The 26303-nt window shown below is 37.7% G+C and overlaps 5 protein-coding genes across 5 annotated transcripts in view; 3 read left to right on the top strand and 2 right to left on the bottom strand.

Annotated features, from left to right (window-relative positions):
- The window catches only part of LOC133534432 (uncharacterized), a 107664-nt gene that overhangs the window by 74622 nt on the left and 6739 nt on the right, over positions 1–26303 (top strand). The gene's annotated exons all lie outside the window — the stretch shown is intronic.
- LOC133534437 (IDLSRF-like peptide) overlaps positions 1–26303 on the top strand; it is a 120481-nt gene that overhangs the window by 61635 nt on the left and 32543 nt on the right. The window lies entirely within an intron of this gene.
- On the top strand, positions 8422–9162 carry LOC133530302 (uncharacterized protein K02A2.6-like). The gene has a single exon (XM_061868201.1). The coding sequence runs from the start codon at positions 8422–8424 to the stop codon at positions 9160–9162; it is 741 nt and encodes a 246-aa protein (XP_061724185.1).
- The window catches only part of LOC133534439 (putative peptidyl-prolyl cis-trans isomerase dodo), a 380955-nt gene continuing 364755 nt past the window's right edge, over positions 10104–26303 (bottom strand). Inside the window, exon 7 of the mRNA XM_061873558.1 lies at positions 10104–10115. The gene's annotated coding sequence lies outside the window, so the exon portion shown is untranslated. The remainder of the gene's footprint in view (positions 10116–26303) is intronic.
- On the bottom strand, positions 12213–13255 carry LOC133534433 (uncharacterized). The gene has a single exon (XM_061873550.1). It carries the CDS (start codon positions 13088–13090, stop codon positions 12293–12295), a length of 798 nt encoding a protein of 265 aa, XP_061729534.1. The 5' UTR covers positions 13091–13255; the 3' UTR covers positions 12213–12292.

Raw genomic sequence — 26303 nt, forward strand, 5'->3', positions numbered from 1 at the left:
TACTAGTTCCCCTTCAGCCGCGTACGCAACCAGAGCTTCGTAACCAGATGCGATCGAAAACTATTTCTGCCTTGTACGAAACCGGTTGCGATCAAAAACTAATTTCGTCTTACCCGTAACCAGTTACGATCGAACACTTCTCGTTCTTATACGAAACCAATGTCTGGGCCATCTAGCTATAGGTTTTTTTTTCAAATATTTTGTCATGATACTCATGATAATTTCTTATCCTGAATGTCTGTGCTCAATGTCTCTTAAGCCAGTGTCTTTTAAGGAACAAGGTTACATTGTATTTGCCAACAAAGTATTTGAATATTATCAACTGGTACAATTTTCGTGTTCTGATTTTTGACTAGATATATAACGTGTACAGTACTTATACTGTATAACAATGTGTATAAATATAATCTTAGCTGACTTTATCAACGGTCGAAAGGTTTCGTACAACAAAGAAAAGTGTTCGATCGTAACTGATAACTAGTAAGACGGAATTAGTTTTTGATCGCAACCGGTTTCGTACAAGGCAGAAATAGTTTTCGATCGCATCTGGTTACGAAGCTCTGGTTGCGTACGCGGTCGTAGGGACTAGTTCGTCGGATAAGTACCACAAATGGCGTTTCAGGTTCAGGACCACTCTTGCAGCTTTTACGATATCTAAATCGCCTGATTCATAGGCTACGAGGTTTTTCCACAACTGTAGATCGCCTGCTTCGGCAGCCAGAGGGGCTTCAACCCATGCTGCAGTGTAAATTAGCGCACCGAACTTGACAAACCGAATAACTGCCTTATCTTCTCTTTTGGTCAGCTTAGGCACTTTCTGACCTCTAAATAAGAAAATCTTGTAAATGTAAAGTAATTTCGCCATCCAACGTGCATGATGTATCGGACCAGGGGATCGCCAATATATGTTATTGGGTACTTTATTAAGAGCGATCATGGTGAGGTTCATAAGTACGAAGTAGTCGTTTCGAGCAGGTCGTCCTTTGGTTAGCGAATTCGCGAGAACTTCAAGGGTACTTTTAGCTAATGGTTCTAGATCTGAATCTGTATCAAGCCCTTTATAACATTTTGTAACCTTAACAACAAAAGAAACCATTTCTTATGAATTAATTCAAGTTTCTCAAGGCAGTATTTATGATGTATAGTCGGTATACCGGACTTTTTCCAAACCTCAATCAATTCTTTTAAAACTAAATAGCAGTGCGTATTACGTTTTTCTCATGTTTTAGGAATTCGTGAAAACGCCGGAGTACTTGTCGCAAGGTCAGAAGCTGATTAATCTCAGTAATTGGTTCCAATTCTCGAAAACCAATAATAAAAAATTAAAAAAAAACATTTTTATGTCGGGAAGAAGAAGCAATTTTCAAACAATATGTATTCACTTGAAGTCAATTTTTTAACACATATACGGTCTTAAGACACCTCTAGGACCCGGAGGACCCGATTAATTCACTCTAACACGTTCACATTACCTGTCACGAATTTAGCTCACATGAGATAATTTCACCAAAAAGCTTAAAATTGACACTTCGTGAGCACTTTCTTAAACTCAATCTAGGAAGTTGTAATTTCTCATAAGTAATACTATTGCGATAGATCACAAAATGAAACCATGGCCCATTCAAAAATCGCAAAATCATTTTTTTGGACCACCCTACTTTAGGTTAGAAAATGGTATGTTTGTTTTGGTAAGATTTGGTAGTTGAAATGTCTTCGACACGGATGTCATAGTGGGTCAGTCAAGGACTGAGACCTGTAGTGATATTTTCAACTTTACATATACGCTTTTAGCTATATTGAGTGGACAAAACTTACCGGAGCGGTAGGTCAGTCTGTGCGTTCACTCCGTTGCATTTTGCGCATCCATGTCGTGTTCCTGCGTTGTGCTAGGACACAGGCACTTTGTTTTCGTTGTGGTATATACATTTCACAATTGAAATACATTTTAAAACATAGAAATACCACGTATTAACAATATGATTTCGATAAAACCGAGCAGTTGTTTATTTCAGCGGTAGACACTGACGGCTGTCAATGTCATTTGGTTTTTTTGTCCATGGTTCCGTAACAGACGGTCGGTCACCCTTGTTGTACGACAATAAACATATACTTGTGGTTCTTTTATCTTTTTATAATTTCCAATTATTAATAAAGTCCGTATTATTTGCTTCCCAAAATGAGTAACTCTTTTTATTGTTGATGTTTCGAATTATTCCGAGAGTCAAACCGGTCAGTCGCGGTATCCATTGAATGGGAAGTTTTTCATTCATCAGTTTGTCTGTGGTTTCTCGGATTGGAATTTTGATAAATCATTGTTCGATCGATCTTCGAGATGTAAAGGATCTTAGAAAATCTTTGGGCAATCAATCTTAGGGGTATGTAACCTACTTGAAGGTTTTATTTCCTAAAACTGTGGTAAATTCAAGTTAGTAATCGTTAATGTAATTTTGTTACAGCTCGTCCCAAAATGTGCATAATTTAGCGTCTTAGAGCCTACCTAAAATGGCGGCTGCTAATCTTTTCCCTTCAATTTAACATAACTTGGTGAGTTTCCACACTTTTTAAATATATAAAGAAGAAAAGGCGGAGGTAGTGTGTCCTTTCGCAAATGGGTTAATATAGTGTTTTATGTGGATTTTCCAGCAAAACCTAATGTAACGTCAACCACCTCTTCGTCTTGCCACGCGGTCTGCAGGCGCCGTCGTTGGTATAGGAAATAATGGACCCGGCATAAACCCCGGTAAGTCATTTAATCGCTTCATTGCCGTAATTTAAATCGCGCTGTGCCTCAGTTTAAAATATAATTTTTCTATAAAACTAAACGTGTTAAAACATAATTTTTTTAACCTAGAACATTTTCTTTGTTCTTAGGGTTTTTTTCTGGACCCTGGTTTTTTTCTGGACCCTGGTTCTCCTGGACCCTGGTTCTCTAAGGCTGTGCCATCCGGTTGCAGCGTTCTTCTTGGCAGTGTCCGTGAAGTTAAGACTTTTATGATATACCTTTAGTTAAATATGGACCCTTTACGCTGAACAGGTAACCTGTAATCCCTGTGAGCAATTGCTTACTGCTAAACATCCCCGGAGGTTGGGGCATAACTTCTACTTTAGACAGTGTTATGTTAGGAAGACAAATTTTGATATTGTTGTCCGTAGACACAGAGATGCCTATGATGTATTTAGTGTAAATTTCAAGAAATAGTGGTGTCTCTAAGAAGTATTTAGTATTACTTATTTACTAATAAATAACTCGTGTTGACCGTAGCGGGTCATATATATATTTAAGGAATAAAGGTGTGTATTAAATAAATTTGGGATTTTCATTTGGATATGTCATGCGCTTGATGAGAGTAGTATCCTGGCGTCCTACCTTAAATTTTTGGATACCTATTTTCACTCCATAGTGGCCTGAACCGCGACCCTATCTATGATTGTAGTTAGCCGAAGGTATTTGTGAACTTTTCAGTAGTGAAGTTTGGTGAGTTCTGGATCACTCCATAGAAACACGTTTCCTTCTATGGAAACGGTCTTTAATAATAATAGAATCAGATCTTCTCCATATCCAGGGCTCACCCACACCTATTACAGTGGCATGCCCAACGTATGGCCTATGGAGTATGACATGTCCAAGTGAAACATTTTTGCATTATTTTAGTATTAAGGTTATTTTATGTAAAAGGGATTGCAAGTTATTGTTTTAAATTGTTGCTTGAGTTGGAGGTTAAACTTATAAATTTTACCAACTTATAAATAAAACTATACTACGCTAAATAATTAGCCTTACATAAGAGAAATTTTCTCACTATATTAAAATACTTTAAAAGGGTTAAAATCTAATAAAGTTTTAACTTAACTTTACAAATATTACAATTCAAAACTTGACACTGACTTACTTCTGATATTAAATATCAATCTTAAAAAATGGATTTCCTAAATGCGGGATGTAAAATCATACATTTACATAAAGACGAAATGGCACATGAACTGGCGATTCGCAGACTTCCGGTTAATCCTGTATCGCGTCGGTCCAGCTTATGTCATGCGTTAAAACAGACTGCAGATTTAGCCAAAAAGGGTAGTTTGAAGTGCCAGGACTTGTTAATAAGTAACGAAGTTGCCGAATTGGAGCTCTGCCAACGTAAGGTAGAGGAAATAGATTTAGAAGCGAAAGGAGACTTAACGGCGTCGGCGATTGATAGACTATCCTCGCGATGCAAATATCTTTTGTGTCGTGTTTCACGGTTACCTCAGGAGACCGAAGCGGTAATTCTGTTGAAAACATTAATTACTTCTTTATTAGATCGGTTGAATGAGCAAGGCTCTTCTGCGTCGTCTGGGTCAGATGATGATTTTCAATCTCCTAACGAATCTCGTTTTGTTAGGGAAATTATTTATAAAACGGGTGTCTGAAAAACCTACTCTCTTTCCCAACTTTAAAATTGAAAATGATAAACTCTTCCGTTACTCTAAGAATAAGTATCGTCTGACAGCTCAATTTGACTGGAAGCTGGTACTTCCTTATGAGCATCGTAATGAAGTCCTAAATAAGTGTGTACTGCAGGTCATTTTGGCGTGGGTAAAACTCATTCCAAAATAGCCGACATATATTATTGGCCTACTTTATTTCAGGACGTGAAGGAATACGTCGACTCTTGTGAAATTTGTAAAACTTATAAACCTGTTAACTTAGCTCGTCCTGGTTTGATGGGTAATCCACGACGTATATCGTCGCCAGGCGAAGCAATATCTTGTGATATTCTTGGTCCCTTTCCTCCATCTTATCTGAGAAATCAGTATCTCTTCGTATGTGCTGATTATTTCAGTAAGTATGTGACTTTGTTTCTACTACGCAACATAACTGCTAAAGCTATCGTTAAGTGTATGGAAAAAGGGATATTCCTTATACATGGGGTTCCTAAATATATATTCTGCGACAATGGTGTTCAATTTACTTCCAAAGACTTTCGAGACTTAATGTCCAAATATGATGTCCCTCATATTTTCTATAACCCTAGGTATCATCCTCAGACGAATCAAACGGAACGAGTGAACCGTGAACTAGTAAAAACCATTGCCTCATACGTGCGTTCTGATCACCGTAACTGGGATAAGAACGTATCGGAAATACAATGTGCATTGAATACAGCTCGTCACGAAGTAACTAAAAATACACCGTATTTCTTAACACATGGTCGTCAAATGATTCTAGATGGTTCCCTTTATAATAGCGAAGGTCCCATAGATCAAAACGCGCTCGAATTAGATACCAGTGGTGCTTTTTCTGAAAGACTTAAAGAGCTCAAAACTGTATTTCAAAAAGTGCGTAACTCGTTGATTGCCTCCCATGAACGTAATGCTAGGTATTATAACATGAGGAAGCGTCACGTAGAACTGGAAGAAGGACAAATCGTTTATAAAAGATGTTTCCCATTGTCAAATGCAGCAAAACATTTTTCTGCTAAATTAGCGCCCCGTTATGACAAATGTGTCATTCATAAAAAATTGAGTCCTCTTGTTTACTCTTTAAAATCCTTAGAAGGAAAACTTCTAGGTAACTTCCATATAAAAGACATTGTACGTCCTGGTGAAGCCCAGCCGTCTTCCTAGTGGTACTCGTCTTAACACCCATTGGATACTTACACTTGTAAATATCCTATGTGATACTAAATATTGAACGTACCTACTAAACTGAATGCAGCCTGGCACAAGCTGGTTTTCATCAGACTGGGTATTTGTTCCATGTTTTTGTTTTTATTGGTACCGGGTGCACACGGACCAACATTAATCTTTCATGTGTCCTTATAAAGACATAAAACTTTAAATAATCTGAATAAACTGCAGAAACTTACTTTACTTATAAACCCTAAACGGGCCTATTACATGAAATATTATTAATTATTGAAAAAGGGACTACGTTCTCGCTAAACTCAGTACTGTAACTGAACTTTTGTTTGTAATTTTAGGAATTGTGTAATAGCTAGAGAATGCAGCTTGTTACCTATTTCCACTACTGTCGGTGATAGGCAATTTCTTTAATAAAGGGAAGGTTGTTAACGTTGCAGTCTTTGACGTTTTCTTTTAGGTTTAGGAAAGCGCGCACTAGGAATAAGAAGGTTCGAACCAAAATTAGTCATTAGATTTCCTTGGTCGAACTGATCATTCACCAAGTCATAGGTATAACTTTGGTTGTAAGACTTGTTTTTCTTTATAGATTATCTATGGTTTCTTATTTACGTTTCGTAGGTTAAGGTGTTCACTTCCTATTGGGCGTATAGCATTGAAAAAAAAAATTTTTTTTTGAAAAAAAAAATTTTTTTTTAACCCAACTAAAGATGAACTGTAACACTTTGGGGTATCCACCCAGTGTTATAAACAGCTGAGTAGCATATTATATAGGTACTTTATAGGTTAGAAAATGGTATGTTTGTTTTGGTAAGATTTGGTAGTTGAAATGTCTTCGACACGGATGTCATAGTGGGTCAGTCAAGGACTGAGACCTGTAGTGATATTTTCAACTTTACATATACGCTTTTAGCTATATTGAGTGGACAAAACTTACCGGAGCGGTAGGTCAGTCTGTGCGTTCACTCCGTTGCATTTTGCGCATCCATGTCGTGTTCCTGCGTTGTGCTAGGACACAGGCACTTTGTTTTCGTTGTGGTATATACATTTCACAATTGAAATACATTTTAAAACATAGAAATACCACGTATTAACAATATGATTTCGATAAAACCGAGCAGTTGTTTATTTCAGCGGTAGACACTGACGGCTGTCAATGTCATTTGGTTTTTTTGTCCATGGTTCCGTAACAGACGGTCGGTCACCCTTGTTGTACGACAATAAACATATACTTGTGGTTCTTTTATCTTTTTATAATTTCCAATTATTAATAAAGTCCGTATTATTTGCTTCCCAAAATGAGTAACTCTTTTTATTGTTGATTTTTCGAATTATTCCGAGAGTCAAACCGGTCAGTCGCGGTATCCATTGAATGGGAAGTTTTTCATTCATCAGTTTGTCTGTGGTTTCTCGGATTGGAATTTTGATAAATCATTGTTCGATCGATCTTCGAGATGTAAAGGATCTTAGAAAATCTTTGGGCAATCAATCTTAGGGGTATGTAACCTACTTGAAGGTTTTATTTCCTAAAACTGTGGTAAATTCAAGTTAGTAATCGTTAATGTAATTTTGTTACAGCTCGTCCCAAAATGTGCATAATTTAGCGTCTTAGAGCCTACCTAAAATGGCGGCTGCTAATCTTTTCCCTTCAATTTAACATAACTTGGTGAGTTTCCACACTTTTTAAATATATAAAGAAGAAAAGGCGGAGGTAGTGTGTCCTTTCGCAAATGGGTTAATATAGTGTTTTATGTGGATTTTCCAGCAAAACCTAATGTAACGTCAACCACCTCTTCGTCTTGCCACGCGGTCTGCAGGCACCGTCGTTGGTATAGGAAATAATGGACCCGGCATAAACCCCGGTAAGTCATTTAATCGCTTCATTGCCGTAATTTAAATCGCGCTGTGCCTCAGTTTAAAATATAATTTTTCTATAAAACTAAACGTGTTAAAACATAATTTTTTTAACCTAGAACATTTTCTTTGTTCTTAGGGTTTTTTTCTGGACCCTGGTTTTTTTCTGGACCCTGGTTCTCCTGGACCCTGGTTCTCTAAGGCTGTGCCATCCGGTTGCAGCGTTCTTCTTGGCAGTGTCCGTGAAGTTAAGACTTTTATGATATACCTTTAGTTAAATATGGACCCTTTACGCTGAACAGGTAACCTGTAATCCCTGTGAGCAATTGCTTACTGCTAAACATCCCCGGAGGTTGGGGCATAACTTCTACTTTAGACAGTGTTATGTTAGGAAGACAAATTTTGATATTGTTGTCCGTAGACACAGAGATGCCTATGATGTATTTAGTGTAAATTTCAAGAAATAGTGGTGTCTCTAAGAAGTATTTAGTATTACTTATTTACTAATAAATAACTCGTGTTGACCGTAGCGGGTCATATATATATTTAAGGAATAAAGGTGTGTATTAAATAAATTTGGGATTTTCATTTGGATATGTCATGCGCTTGATGAGAGTAGTATCCTGGCGTCCTACCTTAAATTTTTGGATACCTATTTTCACTCCATAGTGGCCTGAACCGCGACCCTATCTATGATTGTAGTTAGCCGAAGGTATTTGTGAACTTTTCAGTAGTGAAGTTTGGTGAGTTCTGGATCACTCCATAGAAACACGTTTCCTTCTATGGAAACGGTCTTTAATAATAATAGAATCAGATCTTCTCCATATCCAGGGCTCACCCACACCTATTACAAGTTATTTACAGACCGGGTGGCCATCATCAGTAAATGACAGAGAGGTCCAACCTTACTTTTTACGACGAAACGAATTGTATATGGACAGGGGCTGCATGGTTTGGGGCTACCGGTTAGTAATCCCAGAAGTATTGCGGGAAAAGTTATTACGGGAGCTACATGTGGGACACATGGGTATTGTAAAAATGAAGAGTATGGCGCGCAGTGTCATGTGGTGGCCGGGCATCGACGCGGACGTGGAGCGCACCTGCAGGAGCTGCGGCACGTGCGTGGCGGAGAGCTCGGCGCCGCCGCGCGCGCCGCCGCAGCCCTGGCGGTACTTGACGGACGTCTGGACCAGATTACATATTGATTTTTTGGGACCCATACAGGGTAGGACATTTTTGATTCTTATCGATTCTACTTCTAAGTGGTTAGAGGTTTTCCAAATGCAGTCGACCACGGCGAAAGCTGTAATAAAGGTATTAAGAGAGACTTTCTCGCGTTTCGGTTTACCACGAGAAGTAGTTTCGGATAACGGACCACCTTTTACAAGTCAAGAGTATAAAAGTTTCATGACACATAATCGGGCCAAGGTCACTTTTGCGGCCGCGTACCATCCGGCTTCCAACGGGGCTGCCGAGGGGGCAGTCAAGTTGTGCAAGCGGGCTATTAAAAAGGCTATGCGGGATGGTGGCGATATAGATGCAGCGTTGCAGGCTTACCTTCTAGCGTATCGGAATGTAGCACATAGTACCACAGGGGTATCACCGGCAGAGCTATTGCAGCGTAGGAAGCTTCGTTCCAGGCTAGACTTGTTAAAGGATGGATCGGTAGAAGACATGTATGAAAATTAATTAACTAGGTACATTTTCATGATAAAGTTTTTTAGTCAATCTCAAACCCATATCTTTTTACAGAACGTAACTTATCTCTAGGTCTCAGTGTGGGCCGGGGAAGGTTGACTGGGGGGTCGGTGGATTCTGACGTATTAGATCGGGGTGGCGAGGGAGCTGTCACCGCTGCTCCACCAGACTCCGCAGGGCATTGATCTTCAACCGTTACACTAGATGTGTCGTTGCGCTCACTCCTCAACCCGTCCGACTCTTGGGTTGGTGATGACGGAGACGGATCCTCATATGTGCTCATCCAGCGACTTTTAATTTGATCCACATGCCTATGAATGGGTGAACCGTTTTCCGCCGCAACTATATAATTACGTGAACTTGTTTTTTCCTGAATTCTACCATCTAACCATCTACTACCCCCACTATAGTTCCTATACCACACATTTTCCCCCACGTTAAATTCCCTAGATGTACCGCCAGCGTAAGTTATTTGCTTTGTTTGTCGTTCTTTGACTTTGTCTTCTACCGATCCATCCTTTAACAAGTCTAGCCTGGAACGAAGCTTCCTACGCTGCAATAGCTCTGCCGGTGATACCCCTGTGGTACTATGTTCTACATTCCGATACGCTAGAAGGTAAGCCTGCAACGCTGCATCTATATCGCCACCATCCCGCATAGCCTTTTTAATAGCCCGCTTGCACAACTTGACTGCCCCCTCGGCAGCCCCGTTGGAAGCCGGATGGTACGCGGCCGCAAAAGTGACCTTGACCCGATTATGTGTCATGAAACTTTTATACTCTTGACTTGTAAAAGGTGGTCCGTTATCCGAAACTACTTCTCGTGGTAAACCGAAACGCGAGAAAGTCTCTCTTAATACCTTTATTACAGCTTTCGCCGTGGTCGACTGCATTTGGAAAACCTCTAACCACTTAGAAGTAGAATCGATAAGAATCAAAAATGTCCTACCCTGTATGGGTCCCAAAAAATCAATATGTAATCTGGTCCAGACGTCCGTCAAGTACCGCCAGGGCTGCGGCGGCGCGCGCGGCGGCGCCGAGCTCTCCGCCACGCACGTGCCGCAGCTCCTGCAGGTGCGCTCCACGTCCGCGTCGATGCCCGGCCACCACATGACACTGCGCGCCATACTCTTCATTTTTACAATACCCATGTGTCCCACATGTAGCTCCCGTAATAACTTTTCCCGCAATACTTCTGGGATTACTAACCGGTAGCCCCAAACCATGCAGCCCCTGTCCATATACAATTCGTTTCGTCGTAAAAAGTAAGGTTGGACCTCTCTGTCATTTACTGATGATGGCCACCCGGTCTGTAAATAACTTACTATTCGCCTTAATACAGAATCTTTTTCTGTGCTAACTTGAACCATTTTTTTATCTATAGGTAAAAAATCTTGAACAAAATTCAAATACGTAACTTCTTTCGTTAAACTGACCGATTTGTTTACCGGCAAACGGGACAGGGCGTCTGCCGCTTTTCTGCCGCATTGAGTGTTCGCGACGCGTACGCCACCGGCCGCTCGCCGTCCGGCGTAATGTGAGACACCACAGCGTCCACCCCCAAGCTACTAGCGTCACAAGTCAAAACCACCGGCAGATCGAGAGAATAATGAGCCAGGACTTCACTAGACGTTAATATTTCTTTTATTTTCCTAAACGCCTCACTACACTCCTGGTTCCACTGAAACGTAACCCCCTTCTTTAGTAACTTGTAAAACGGTGTGAGTACCGTACTAATATTTCGGACAAATTTCGCATAATACATTACTAAGCCTATAAAAGACCGTAACTCCGTAATACTATTTGGTTCGGGAACCTTTTTTATTGCTTCTATTTTCTCAGGACACGTGTGTACACCATGTTTACTGATAACGAAACCTAAGTACGTCACCGATTCGGAAAAGAAAGTACATTTATCTTTCCTAACCTTTAGACCGTAAGTTTTGAGCCTTCTGAACACCTCATGTAACGTTTTTAAATGCGTTTCATCATCTTCCCCGGTTATTATCAGATCGTCTAAAAAAATACCTACGCGCGGTAAATCTCCAAATAGCTGTTCTAATTTCCTCTGAAAAATACCGGGGCTCGAAGCTAAGCCGTATATAAGTCGATTGTACATGAATAAGCCTTTATGGGTATTTATCACTGTAAACCGTTTGGATTCGTCTAATTCAAATTGTGCGTACGCTTGCGATAAATCTAATTTGGTAAATCGAGTCCCTCCATATAATTTAGCAAGTAAGTCATCAACCCGTGGCAGCGGAAAACGGTCTACCTCCAAACATCTGTTGAGAGTTAGTTTAAAGTCAGCACATACCCGAATGGTTCCATCTTTTTTCATCACCGGAACAATAGGCGTAGCCCAGTCGGACGAGTTTACCGGAGTGATCACACCGTCCGCCACCAGCTGATCGAGCGCGCGCTCAACTGGCTCGCGCAGCGCGTACGCCAGAGGTCGCGCGCGCAGGAACACGGGCGCCGCGCCCTCTCGCAGCCGGAACCCCACCGTTCCGCCAGTAAACCTTCCCAAGCCGCCTTCAAATACTTCATAATATCTGGAACTGAAATCGTTTATGTCAAAAATATGCTTTGTACTAACATTATTACAATTGACGGATTTTACTAAGTCAGGTAGTATTCCTAACTCTTTTATCCACTGTCTGCCGAGTAAACTCGTTTTCCCGTTAACCATTACATACAAATCTAACTCTTTACATTTTTTGTTATATTGCACCGAAGGTAATATTTTACCTACGGGTTTGACACTTATGTCCGTATAATAACATAAATTCAAATTGCTAGCTTTTAACGGACACTCAGGAAATAATTGACTATAACAATCATAGCTAATACAAGATATCGCACTGCCCGTATCTACTTCCATAACTAAATTTACATTATTCACTTTTAATTGCACCATGTAAGGCCCATACTTCTTCAACTTTTTAGCATCTATAGAAAAGTTATTTACCTCTTCACTGCCGTTACTGTCACTGTCTGAATACTGGTACCCTGCCTGCTCTTCTAACATCGCGTGAAAGGAGACGTTTTTTCTTAAATTCGGACACATTTTCTTAAGATGCCCTTCTTTGTTACATACTCTGCAAACATAGGCCCTAAATTTACACGAGCTCTGTCCATGCTGCCCTCCGCACGCCGAACATTGCTGGGTTAATTTGTCCTCCCTTCCAGTCCGCACTGTTCGTAACGACTCGTCGCTTGCCCGCGCCCATAGCGCCCTTTGTCCCGTCGCCCTGCGTGACCTTTGGACCGCGCGGCCCATAGCGCTCGGTGCTAGCCGCCTCCGCCGACTGTCGCTTGTCCCGCTTCACCGTGGCCAGCTGATGCACTGCCGTTGCTATCATGGATGATGATACTCCCTCCTCTATTGTAGAACGGTCCTGTACCAACGCCGCATGACTTTCCGCTGCTTCCATCGCCACCGCCATTTTAAATGCTCTTTCAAATGTTAGGTTATCTTCCGTAAATAACTTTTGCCGAATGCTATCATTACGGATACCACACACGAATTGGTCTCGTAAATTCTCTTTTAAACTGGCTTCTTGAAAATCACAATCTTTTGTTAACTTTTTTAACTCCGCAGTATATTCCGCGATGGTTTCGTCACTTCTTTGTGTCCTCTGACGAAATTTAAATCGTTCGGCCATGGTACTCCGCGTCGGCTGTAGGTGCTTCTTCATAACTGCCACAAGGTCATCAAATTCTTTTGTTGACGGTTTGTCCGGTGAACATAAGTTTGCCATGAGCTCGTACGCCTCACTACCCATAACGGTGATTAAAGTCGCTACCTGCACAGCCGGTTTAACGTCGTTAACCACAAAATACTGGCCCAAGCGCTCCACATATAAATCCCAATTATCCTTATGCACATCGAAAGCACCAATTTTACCGATAGACATTGTAACTGCGATATTCACTCACGTCCACTAAAAAAAAAGTTTCACACGCGTTCACAGTTCGATTTCGTCGCCACTGAAGTATTTAAGATGCACTGACTATCCAGGAACTTCTAGAACGGAGAGAAAGCACAAGACGCGTCCGCTTGGTAACAACTATTTATTGAAAGAGAGCGATGATAAGTAGGTACTTATACATTATGTCAGTGAGAATTGTTTCTACCCTCTTACATCATTATACCCATATATTACAAATATGTTTTGTGGTTTTTATAGGAACTATAGCAAAAGTTTCCTCTAAAATGAGCGATAAAAATATTTCGATGACGCCACCACATATCCGCAAGTTCCGCCAAGAGAGCAACGATGCCCCAACGTTGGCTTTAATTTGGGTTCGTGAATATATGATAGAAAGTTTATAATGTGTGTGTAGATAAAATAGTGTATGTAACTGTACATACTTAGGCATTAAAACACTCGTGTGATCCTTTAAAGAAACTCACTTCGTTCGTTTCTTAAACCCACACTCGTGTATTTTAATGCCTTTTATTATGTAGCACATAAACTTATAATGACGTAATTTGATACATCAAGTGAGATATTGATGTCAGTTTTAATGGCTATTTTGTCAAGATATTCGTTACATTCATTGTCCGAATTTATTATAGGCCAGGCAACGAATGCTCAAAAAAAGTTATAGAGGGACATGATTGGAACACAATTTTTGACCTCGTAACTTTGTTTGGACTAGGCTTGGCTACGGCCGGGGTCTTTTGATATACTTACCTCCCCTAAGTAGTCCAAACAAAGTTACAGAGTCAAAAAATGTATTCTAAGCATTTCCCTCTATACCTTCTTGTTGCTTGGCTTATTAACTATATCAAGAATTATTGAAAATCGTAAACTAAAATTTGACAGTCAGGATTTGGTAGCTTGTATGGTTTACCTTATATCTTACCACTTAAATTTATTATGTTTTAAATTTATTTGTAAATCTTAATTTCTTTTACGATCAGTCTACAATATGTACACTCAAAACCATTTGGCTTTATATCTCCAGGTATATTGTAGAATGTATATTTTGAAGACAATACCAACGTGAATAGTTTGTGAAACATCGGCTTGTCACTTAGCGATCGTGCACCGTGCAAGGGTTTATCCCCTAAAAGCCTTTTGCTGTATTCTGATTGCCAGTACAGATAAAGGAATATTGTCTTTTGCTTTTACGCTTGCTTGTTTCATATTTTTATGAGTTACGTTTTTCTCCTTCATGATTAAAGCAAAAGGCGTTAGTCTCGCATATTACAGTTTTATTATCATAGTAGCATTTTCTCATTTATAATGTAAGTAGTGATAGTGGGGATAATAGTTATAACCCATCTCATGGCGTATTATATAATTTATATTATAATCATTTGGATAAATATGTAAACATTTAGGTCTACATACAGTATTCAATCGGATTCCTCTAAAATATTACTTACTCTTTGTATGGCGCGTAAAATATAATCAAAGTTGTTACGCGTATTTGAACAATGCAAAGGCGCTGCTACGGCAGCTACGCGCTACGCTGCGCCTGTCTACGAGGCTACGAGCGCTACAAGAATAATGTCTCGATTATATCCGAGAAACGGATGCAATCTTCTGCCACAAGATCAGAAACGCTGTATTTCAATTTTGAGAAAACTGTAATAGCTTTCTTACAAGAAAGTGATGAAAGTAAAATTGTAAAATATATACATAGTATGTTACCCTTAAACTTCAGGTTCTCTAACATGGAAGGTTATAGGTGTTTTAATAATATTTATTAAGGAAACCGCCAGCCTTTTATAGGTTTAGTTTTTCTGACCTAAGATTTTTTTAGGCTACGCCTCTGTCAAATTAAAATTTGAATTCGCGATGTTGTCATAAATATTTTTATAAAATTATGTTAATATAATTTCGTTTATAAAACACAAAACTGCACATAAGTGTCATACGATCATACCAATAAATTAAAAAGGAAAAAATCGAGTATAGGTACACATATTTTCCTTGTGAACCGTATAATTCTTATACATGCCACCATTGCCACCCCTTTTTGCGCCGCAACAAGCCCGGAACAAATCAAAGCCTGCCGGCGAGGCGAGCGATCACCGGAAGCGGAAACACGAGCCAATAGCGGGCCCACACCCGCCATATTTGAAACAGTACTATTCTGATATAATTACTAATAGTTTCGATTGAATATTATGTGAGATAAATTTTAGAATATCACACTTCGATATAATTGATAAACAATGTTCGAAGTCTAACAGTATTATTCTTGTCGTTATAGGTTGTGTCATCCACGATAACGCGCAGATTTGTCAAATCTAACCTTTGATAAGATATTACGAGACAAGACAGGCGTCGTCGTGAATGACACGATCTATTAGACTATGTACTTACTGATTCTAGGTACCTAACTAACAATGGCAAGGCATCAAAATTATCAGTAAACGAGCTGAAGCTTATTTGTTTTATGGCTTATATTTTCGTCAATAAATAAGTAGGATAACAAGTAACATAAATATTCTAAAATATATATACAAGTGGGAATTAGTTCTTTGGAATTGTATGTAGCATTCTAAATAATTATATCATATCATATCATTTATCAATAGTTTGTAGACACGATGATGAACAATGTCATGAGCAACGTTGTTTTCGTCACTTTCATATTTACAACATTCAATAACCGTCCTACTGGCATGGTTTCCTCATCACTGACGGTGATGGCTACTTCTTATAGGGAACAGCTTCTCTATGACAATTTACTAACTAATCATGGAAAATCGTAATTAAATTTATTTACTATAAACTGAAACAGATGTCATACACTAAGAAAAAGTGACCAAGTCCTCAAGTGGCAGACGGATCGGCGTCTTTGTGGCCTCCGCCACTGGAAGACTTGCTCAATATACTTACTATACTATTTGACTTGCTCACTTTTTATTTAGTATACCAGTATGACATCTATTTCAGTTTATAATTTATATAAAGTCGTGTGACTACTGTAACCTCAAATTAAAATAATTAATACAATCTATGGACCTAGAATACTAAGGACGTAGTTTCGCTAAAACACAACTAGGACTCCATTATCCACCAATTTTCTAGTATTTACGCGTGACACACACAAATTGACAGTTAATGGCCCCATCCACCAATCTGCCGTCAGTTGAACTGAGACGTCAGTGCATTAATTGTTTAAAAAAAAAATATGCGTGGTTAAATATTGCAAAAATTATACCGATTGAAAGAAAAAAAGAGACAGGATCAATTTTCATAGATAAGTTAAACAATTATCACGTTATCTTTTTTAAAATACGATATGAATCCATGAAGTTGTACCTAAAGTGGAGAGTGCTCCCACTTTTTTGCCATACTAAATTGAGAAAATGTACTCAATCCGCCTAGATATACATTTGTGATACGCACACATTGAAACCGTCCGCCATTGCATGTCACAGTTGGTCGTCAGTGGCGCGGTCTCTGTCAAATTGTTCCTCTATGAATACAATAATTTGTTTCATTACCTAAGTTGTATACAATGTGCTAACAAATTAGCTACCGATATTTTAAGAGACATACTTTACTTTATAACAATTAACTTTAAATATAAATTAAGAAAACTTTTCTTATCATATTTTTGTTTCATTTACCGCACAAAAAAAATCTATATGTATAAAAAATAATTACATATGCATTTAATCATCATTTAATTTACAAGATGTTTTTTACATTTTCTGGCATGTCAACAATTGTTTGTCTGGTTTGTCTAAGATTTGTCTTGAATGTCACGTATCATTTGATTGATTAGCGTGAAGTGCCCAATTAAGTGTTAGATAAAAGTGGTTCTAGAATGATGTCTCATTTAATTATCTCATTAACAGGGTGTTTTTACGTAGCAAATGTATTTTTCTAATTTTCTCCAAAATAACATCATCAAACCAACTACCTCCACCTACCTACCTACTCCAGGAGCCAAGTACTATCAGCTGTAAAAATATTGGTAACTAATTTGTTAGCACCTTATATACGTAATTTGTTTACTGTTATTTTTTTGACAATTACAGTCAACCCTATTGTTTTAACAGCCTTCACCGTGACATGAAAGTAAGCTCCCGTAATTGATTTACGCAATGGCCGGGGAGGCAGATAGGGTTTTCGCAAACAATTTGAATTCAAATATCTCAATACAGAAGGAAAATAGCCACTTTTTCCCCCATTTAAAAAAGGAGGTAATAGCTATGGATACTGTTTTCGGTTCGCATAACATACCGGGGCATACGAAACCAAATAAATCAAGTTTTCTGATACAAAAACAGGAAACACATTATACTGCCATGGTTTTTTAAGCTCTGTAAGTCTATTTACTCATTTAACGGTGGTTTGATTTTTTCTTATCACTTATATGTAAAACTAAAACTTTGATACTTGTGGATACTCTTTTTTTAATATTTAAACAGACTTTGCTATCAAATGAAACACAATTTTTTCCACCCACTAATGGTAGGAAAACACTGTCTGTAAAACATTACCAATCATATCCAAATGAACGTTATTATCAAAACCCTTAATTACCTATAATTCAAAATCATAATTTAAAAGTCACTTCTATTCACCGACATCAGAAATGAATTCAAAATTTGCATCAAAATTACTTCGCCGATCTGTAGATAAAATGCAAATTTCTATTCCGTTTTTAAAAGATAAAGAGGGTTTTTACGATCTTGTGTGGTGAAAATAAAATTGTATCATAATGTGTATAAAATTCAGAGAGGTCATTAGGCATAATATGATGTTTTCTCAGGCTAACCTATCTGTTTATCTCTATTCTTATTTAAATTATTTCCGCACTCGCACTGAAAACCCCCAGCAGTAATTTCATTAATTTCATATATAAGGGTAGAGTTACGAATAAATCTCAAACAAGTAACAAAAATGAAAAGGTTAATACCTAATTACTAACTTCTAACCGCGACTACGCCCGTGTAAAAGTTTTCGAAATACACACATACTCCGAGCTTCTTTTTTAGGGTTTTGTAGTTAACTGGGAACATAATTATACAAAATTGCGTAACAAATTATTCTCTGATAGTTCAGTTTAAAAACAACGAAATGCCTGGACGTGCCCCTCGCCAGCCATGTGTTTCAAGTGGAATGTAAGAACTTCACTGCGTTTCACTCGATCGTTCGATAAATGTGGTTAAATAAAAACTATTCATAAAATGCTGGGTGCCTCCCATACTTACAAGAAAGTATGATAAATATTTAAAATTGATCATACATAACGTCATAGTCCAAGCATATCGTTAAATATTTTGTGATTAAGAACTAATACAAGCTTCAGGGCAAACATTCCTTTTTAAAATATTTGTACGTATTAGTTTACCAAGATATAGATAGACCGGTGAAAATTAAAATCAACAAATCACAAACAAATAATTTTTTTTTTTTTTTTTCAAGTACAAATTCAGTACCAATTGTGTACTAAATCCTCATATAATAAAAAATGCCAAAACGCAATGTGAGGTTGCTGAAGAGCATGACGTGATACCTTAACTATACACGGTACCTACCTATAATACCACAAACAAATCACGTACAAATTACAGTTAGTAGGCACGAAATACAGAGACAGCATTTTGTAGAATTTGTTAGATGTTGTTTGCCAAGTTTGGCCAGCAATTTAGTAAACTGTGTGGGTGTTCATTAGCTCGGTCTAGCCAAACTGAGGGCGTTAGTGCCTGAAATATTATCAAAGGGTAGTCTGAACTGAGAACACAGGGGACGTTCAGAATTATAGTTTAATTACGAAGCACGCATACGTGTTTTCTAAATAAGTACCTAAGTATAAAATTTTAGACAGAATATACAAATATTAGACATTTTCTAGGCCCTAGTAATGTCAGCGTAAAAGCATTTGCCCAACGTTAAAAAAAAAAGCCCTAGTAATGTCAACCAATATAAATTTCAATATTACTATTTTGTGCTAGTAAAATACATAGAAAATTTTACATAGCCCATGAAAATCGTTTAAACACCGCCATAAAATGGTTAAGCTTTATATCCATAAATATCTAATCTATAGTGTGGGCGGAAAAGAAAACTTTTACTTGAATCAATTCTCCGGAGTAACATTTATGATCATATCTTATCTAAGATCCTATGCAATCTTATCCTTTATCACCTCTCAAAAAAATCACCTCTGTGAGAGAAACCGTTGTCCCAAATGTTCACTTAGCAGAACTAATCAAATACCTGTGGTTTTTACGCGCCATTTTGATGAAATGAAACCGACATTGGTTGATCATCCAGACCTTCTTTTACCAATATAAATGCGTGTGTCCTGGACTGATTCATCAACGCAGAGCCGAAATCACTAAAGTTAGAAAGTTTAAATTTGCGCACTAGATTGCATTTATAAAGTGTACAAGAAATAAGAAGCGATTTTGAAAAATTCAACCCCCAAGGGGTTTAAAAAGAGGTTGAACTTTTGTATGGTGTTCAAGTTTTATTTTAAGCAAGGAACTTAAAGCTTTGCAATAAGATATTTTCATAAAATATGGTTAAAAAGAAGTTGATAGTTCGTAACGGGAACGATTTGTGTAGGGACTTGAAATTAATAGGTACAGAAACTATTAGGTAGATAGTACGAAAAATAATTTTAGTGCTTTTGAAAATTCAACACCTAATAGAGTTAAAAAGAGGTTGAAAGTGTGTTTCGAGAAATGAGTCCATGCGGATGAAGTTGTGAGCAACAGGTAGTTACATACTTAGATACTTACATGCTCACACAGTACGCAAATTACCAGCCGCATAGTAATAGTTGTTTCGATGTTTGTCAAACTATGCATATGTATGCATGTATGTACGTATATGCAAATATAGACAAGATTCAGCATCCAGTGGTTAACTGCTAACACCCAATAACGTAATTTTGGCCTAGTGCACTGTGGAATATACCTCTAACTACAGCCATATGGCCATGCTGCAATCTGCATATCTAGTTTGCGGACATGCAAATCTATTTCGTTTTATGTAACTTTTTTATCTTTTCAAACATATTCGGTCCCAAATACGCCAACACACGTACCTACAACATATCAGCATATTAATATAAGAAAACCCAAATTTTGTTCGTAAACTGGTCACGTAGACAGCCAATCCAATTTTAAAGATACTGGGTACACATATTACAATACCAACTCAACCCTACATGGAAAAAAATGCATATTGGTCTTTTTTTACCATTATATTTAATTAAAAGCCGGGACAAAACTTGGTAGATGATAATCATTAATAGAAGTAACGAGCCGTAAAGGACAAGATTAAACTTACCAAAGATATGTCAATATCACTGGCAATAATCCAATTGTTAGGGCTAGTATATGTATTGACAAATGTTAAATAAAGAGATAATTTTAACTACAAAATGTTAGTTTTTTAGGAATTTAATTAGCACGATACACCGAAAAGGGTTCCTAAAAGTAATAAAATTACCGATCGCATTCATCGCACGAACCGTAAGAACGATGACTAACGACTAGGAAAGCCCTGTTGAATATCAATTTCACTGCCCACGTGTATAAGCGTAGGCGTTGTGCTTACAGAAGCACGTAAAATACCTAACCTACGTAACAAATTGCTCTTTGGCATTTCCGCTCCCCTGCTGACTAAACACTTACAAGAAATTATGTTGAAACTTTACAAAACGAATGCCCGCCTTCCACTGCGAGCGAGACAGTTTACTTGCTATGGTGAAATGCATACAAGTGAAGTGGTTCAAATCAAAGAGTCACGAAAGCGAATCGAGCGGATTACGCACGGACTCTGCCGCTGGAATAGCAACACCGGTTTTCATACGAGCACTTCCATCGCGAGCAAGTCAGCGGAGCGGACTGAGCGAGTAAAAATGGGTCCGCTGTGTCATGGCGTCGTACGCTAGTTATGTGAGAACTCCGCTCTAATACCCACCTCGCTCGATCCGTAAAGTCCGCTTGTAGTGGAAGGCAAAAGCTGAAACTCTTTCTAGGTGAAAGTGCACAACTAATTTACTGCGGTCCGCTCAGTTCTTTACCTCCGTTTCCGCTCATTACCCTTTTTAGTGGAAGGCAAGCATTAACTTATACTATTTGTAGGCGTTTCGCAAACTTAAATTATAAATGAATTCTTGCAGGACCGGCGCTTGCAGTAAAATATACCTAAGTGCGTAGTAGATTTATCTATTGATAGCATGTCAAAGCAAGATATAGTACATTATTGCAGAGGCCGGGAAATGGCAATTTGACGGACGAGTTTCGATTAGTGCATATATAGTGCTATTCTCCAAACATGCGAGAAAATCAAGTTAAATAATCATAATGTAAGCATCAACTTGGCATCAACCAGCACTCAAATCGAACCTTCATATCAAAAACGTTAAAAACAATTTCCCTCTTTAATTATTTTTTAAAAGTTAAAGGCACGACTACTTATTCTGCCATTCAGTAATATTCAATATTCGCTCATTCAATATAATTGTGCAATATAAGCTGTATTTGCACGCATGAGATCCTTAAAAAAATATAAAAGTTATATATAGTCTTTGATTTATTAAGCAGTATTCACACGATCATACACGTCGGCCTTACACGATCATACACGTCGGTCTTACACGACTCCATCCTAGAGCTTGAAATGATGCTGACCTGGTCGTGTAGACGTAGCCCGCAGCTATATTCGTTGGCTGTATGCGTTTTTCTTAGTGGATACATGTTTTTAAAAAGTAAAAAACAATACAGTAATAACTTTCCCGTTCGCTAAAACACGACAATAATGGTTTGAATTTTTTTAATTTGATTTGACCATAACGAAAAACTTCCCGTACTATTTTTGCTACAATAAAGTGATTTCCGAGCATATTGGAGAAAAAATTATTTATTATTCATAATACGAGTATATAATTCTATTCTATTCTATTCTATTTTGAAATAAATATATTATTCTTATTCTTATATCTAAGGTCGTTACCATTAGATAGGTAAGTATCAATATTTTTCTTACCACTTACTTTAACTGTGGCGTGAAAATAGAGAATTGAGTCTAAGTAGTTTGATACATTAATATTCATGATTATTAAAGTATCAGAAAACTGTAAATGCCAAAATCAATGGGAATATTCGCCAATAATAAATATACGGCAGGATATGTCCTAGCTGATTATAGGTGAAATAATTATAATAGGACCTTGATTCGAACACTAAACCCTCAATTTAAGCTAAAGATGGTGCTGCTGTCATTCGTCAATAATAAAAAAATACAATTTTATAAAACAATCTTATGTATAAAAAGTATTTTTATTCTGTTGTTTTGTATTTCAAAGTTAATATGTAAGCAATATTTTGATATAGATACTGTGCTCTTTTTACCTATGTAGAAAAAACCCACATTTTGAATATCCAAACTTGTCTCGGTTTGATTATCCAAACAAGGCTCTACTATTTTTAATTTATGTATTTTTTTATTATCTCTATTTTTTACGTTACCTTGAAATCGAACTAAAAATACCTCAAATCTGCATACTTACGCTCGTAGTGTTACGACTTGCACAGGCGATCGTTCAATTTTTACATGTTCTTATTCACTACGACGAGGTTATTTTTATTATAACGAATAATTCGTAAATATAGCCGTAGGTATCGTAGGATATGTACGTTCTTAGCTACTCTAGCGCTACTCTGAAGAGATTTGGAACTATTATTTATAGCTGACAGCTGGACACTTTTGCAACAGTTCTGCCTAAGGAGATTCTGTTCCTTGCCTCTACCTTCCATACTACGTAGGTCGTAACGTCATAGTCGTTATGGCGTGATGACAGCCCGATAACCCGATAACAGGCACGTAAACATTATGTCGGAGCAAGTTCGGACAAATAACTGACATCGAATAAAGAGCTTTAAGGGCTTAAGATTAGGAATCAGTTTTGTTTACATTTTAACACAGCTCATTTTATTGCTTATTGCAATTTAATATTTGTTGCTTGTTTGATTTCTTTTCTTTGGGGTAAATCCGAAACATTATACATGTACAGTAACAATGTTGAACTGTTGAAACTGAACAAAAAACATGCTGTTTCGCATGGGTGCACTACATTTTATATAAATAACTTTTCATATTGTGTGAATTGTCGATAAAATTCATCGTATTATACGTGGTTAACGGCTTCACCATTGCTGTATCCAAACACATTGTATATCATCCAGACATGTTAAATAAGGAAGGAAAGGAACACAAGAAAATAAAAGTTCTTAAATCCTATGAGTTTCCGAACAAACTTTTTATTTCGGAGTCCGACTTATTTTACTTGCGGAACTTTTCAGCACTGCATTGCCTTACTACAGCAATTTTCCGCTAAAACACTTAAAGAAAATGATCACGTTCGTGTCCCCACGCGCCTTTGTTACTTGCACTACTTGAATATTTTTTCCTATGGCAACCTAAAGAGCCTATTTAAATGCATAGAGTGTGACTACCTGCGCAGGATCATCACGTACGCTTTGCAATTTAATTAAAAATAACGCACGGAAGGATGCGAGTCTACGCTAATACCTGTTTCGTACTGGTTTTTTTCTATTAATTTATGTACATTACCTACATGGAAGCTCCTCTCAACAGAACGACAATAGTACATTACGATACAAGTGCGAAAAATAGGAAATTCCAAACGAGTGGCGATAAATTAAAACACGACCGAAGGGAGTGTTTTAAATCGACACGAGTTGCGAATTACCTATTCGCACATGTATCGTACAAGGTTTTACAGTACATATGACCCTTTAAATGTTCGACACAGTAACGTAATATGCTAACTTGCGCACTAGTGCGGTAAAGTAGCACCATATGTACTGTAAATTCATTTTATGTAAATAGTTATAAAATGAACCAACCTTTTTTTGTTGGTTTGCTGATCTTTTTTGTGCTGGTATTTTTATTAGAGATTTTAAGACGTATATTTGTCAAATAATATTCACTTTTCTACTAAGTAATGACCTGAATGTTAATCCGGAAACTATCAGAACAATGATCTATTTGAAATAGTTTGCACCAATTACACCCTAACTAGAAACTACCCTCATTACCATTACCGTGCTAGAGTGAACAAGATGAAAACATTGTAATAATGGTAATGACATAACATAAAACTTTTGGATTTGCCTCAGAGTTTTCTAGAATAAAAACGGAAAGGAGGTTGTTAACGAACACTCAATTAAGGGAAAAAAACGGCCAAGCGCGAGTCGGACTCGCGCATGAAGGGTTCCGTACCATTTATGACGTATTAAAAAAAATCTACTTACTAGATCTTGTTCAACATTTTACCACTTTGGACACACATTTTACCTCTTCGGAAGTGTCTCACGCGGAAACTATTCAGTTTAGAAAAAAAAAAATATTATAAACCTCAATATCATTTTTGAAGACCTATCCATAGATACCCCACGTATGGGTTTGATGAAAAAAGATTTTTTTGAGTTTCAGTTCTAAGTATGGAGAACCCCCATAGTTTATTGTTTTTTCTTTCTATTTTTGTGTGAACATCTTAATGCGGTTCATAGAATACATCCACTTACTAAGTTTGAACAGTATAGCCACGTATAGCTCTTATAGTTTCGGAAAAAAGTGGCTGTGACATAATCGGACAGACAGACGGACATGACGAATCTATAAGGGTTCCGTTTTTTGCCATTTGGCTACGGAACCCTAAAAATGCTCTACATATGATTTTGGGGTTGGTTAGGTATGCGGTATGCGTTAACGTAAACGACCATTCGTGTCCTATCAAATTCTATTGTCGTATGATAACAGACAGCAATATGATGAAATAGGTAATTAAAAAAAATACAAAGGTGTATTTGGCTTGCCAGACCGATATTTTAAACTCTTAACCTCACTTTATTGATACAAATATTTTCTTTCAGGCTTAAATAAACGCAGAAATATTACAACAAAGCCCATTCCAGGTAATGCCTGGATCGGTGGGTAAAATTACCTGACAGGACCATCTGGTTCGCAGCGTCCACGAGTACCTATTACGCCGCGTCAAAAAGTAATTGCTGTAGCTACCTGAACGAATATTGTTGACACGCAAAATATAGAATAGGTATATGAAACAAAGTTGTTTCATATTTTCTGTTTCTGTTTTTGCCTTATCCTATAGCAAGAACAAGTTCTGAACATGGCTGTAGGTATATAACTATCTATTTAGGTATGTGTTTTTGGTATTGTCAGTAGAACAAAGATATGATTTCAGAAAAACTTATGTTTTTACATATTTGAAAGTCTGAAAACCTAAAACATTTACTGCATACAAAAGCAAAAAAGAAACAAATTACTATGTAAGACAATTCACATGGATAATATCCAATAAAAATAAATGGCAGATACCTAAGCCATCTCAGGTTCGCGGATGACATCGTACTACTTGCCTCTACCAGCAGAAACTTAGAAAAAATGATTAACTCCCTCAGAGAAGAAAGCGAGAAAATAGGATTGAAGATGAATGAGAGCAAAACAAAGATATGACAAATAGCTTCCAACATCCAATTAATTTGGAACATACGACTCTAGAATACGTGAAACGCTACATATCCTCGGAAAAGAAGTTTCTTTTAGCAACGACAATGCACTAGACGAAATAGAACGACGTATAGCCTTAAGCTGGAAAAAGTACTGGTCTCTAAAAGAAATACTTAAAGGTGACTACCCATTACACATGAAAAAAATAGTGATGGATACCAATATTTTGCCGGCGCTAACATATGGCTGCCAAACCTGGAGCCACTCGGTAAAAACGAAAGCCAGAATAACCACTACCCAACGCGCGATGGAACGGAGCATGCTAAAGTTAAGGAAAATACATAAAGTCAGAAGTGAACGCATAAGAAAAAAAACGAAATTAACAGATGCACTAAAATATTCGCTTAAAATAAAATGGCGATGGGCCGGCCACGTAGCGAGATACACGGATAAAAGATGGACAAAAGAAGTGACCCTATGGAAAGGCCCCGACGTAAAAAGAAAATCAGGACGACCACGAAAGCGATGGAGCGACGACATAGTAGCCACGGCCGGTCAAAGATGGCTAAATAAGGCAAAGGACAGAGACGAATGGAACAAATTGGAGGAGGCCTTTACCCAATAAAGTGGGGTT

Source organism: Cydia pomonella, chromosome 2 (genome assembly GCF_033807575.1).
Source record: "Cydia pomonella isolate Wapato2018A chromosome 2, ilCydPomo1, whole genome shotgun sequence".
Lineage (NCBI taxonomy): Eukaryota > Metazoa > Arthropoda > Insecta > Lepidoptera > Tortricidae > Cydia > Cydia pomonella.

Bases quoted from the DNA above. Each gene is read 5' to 3' on its own strand.
- LOC133534433 (XM_061873550.1), bottom strand. From the start codon at position 13,090: ATGTCTATCGGTAAAATTGGTGCTTTCGATGTGCATAAGGATAATTGG.
- LOC133530302 (XM_061868201.1), top strand. From the start codon at position 8,422: ATGGTTTGGGGCTACCGGTTAGTAATCCCAGAAGTATTGCGGGAAAAG.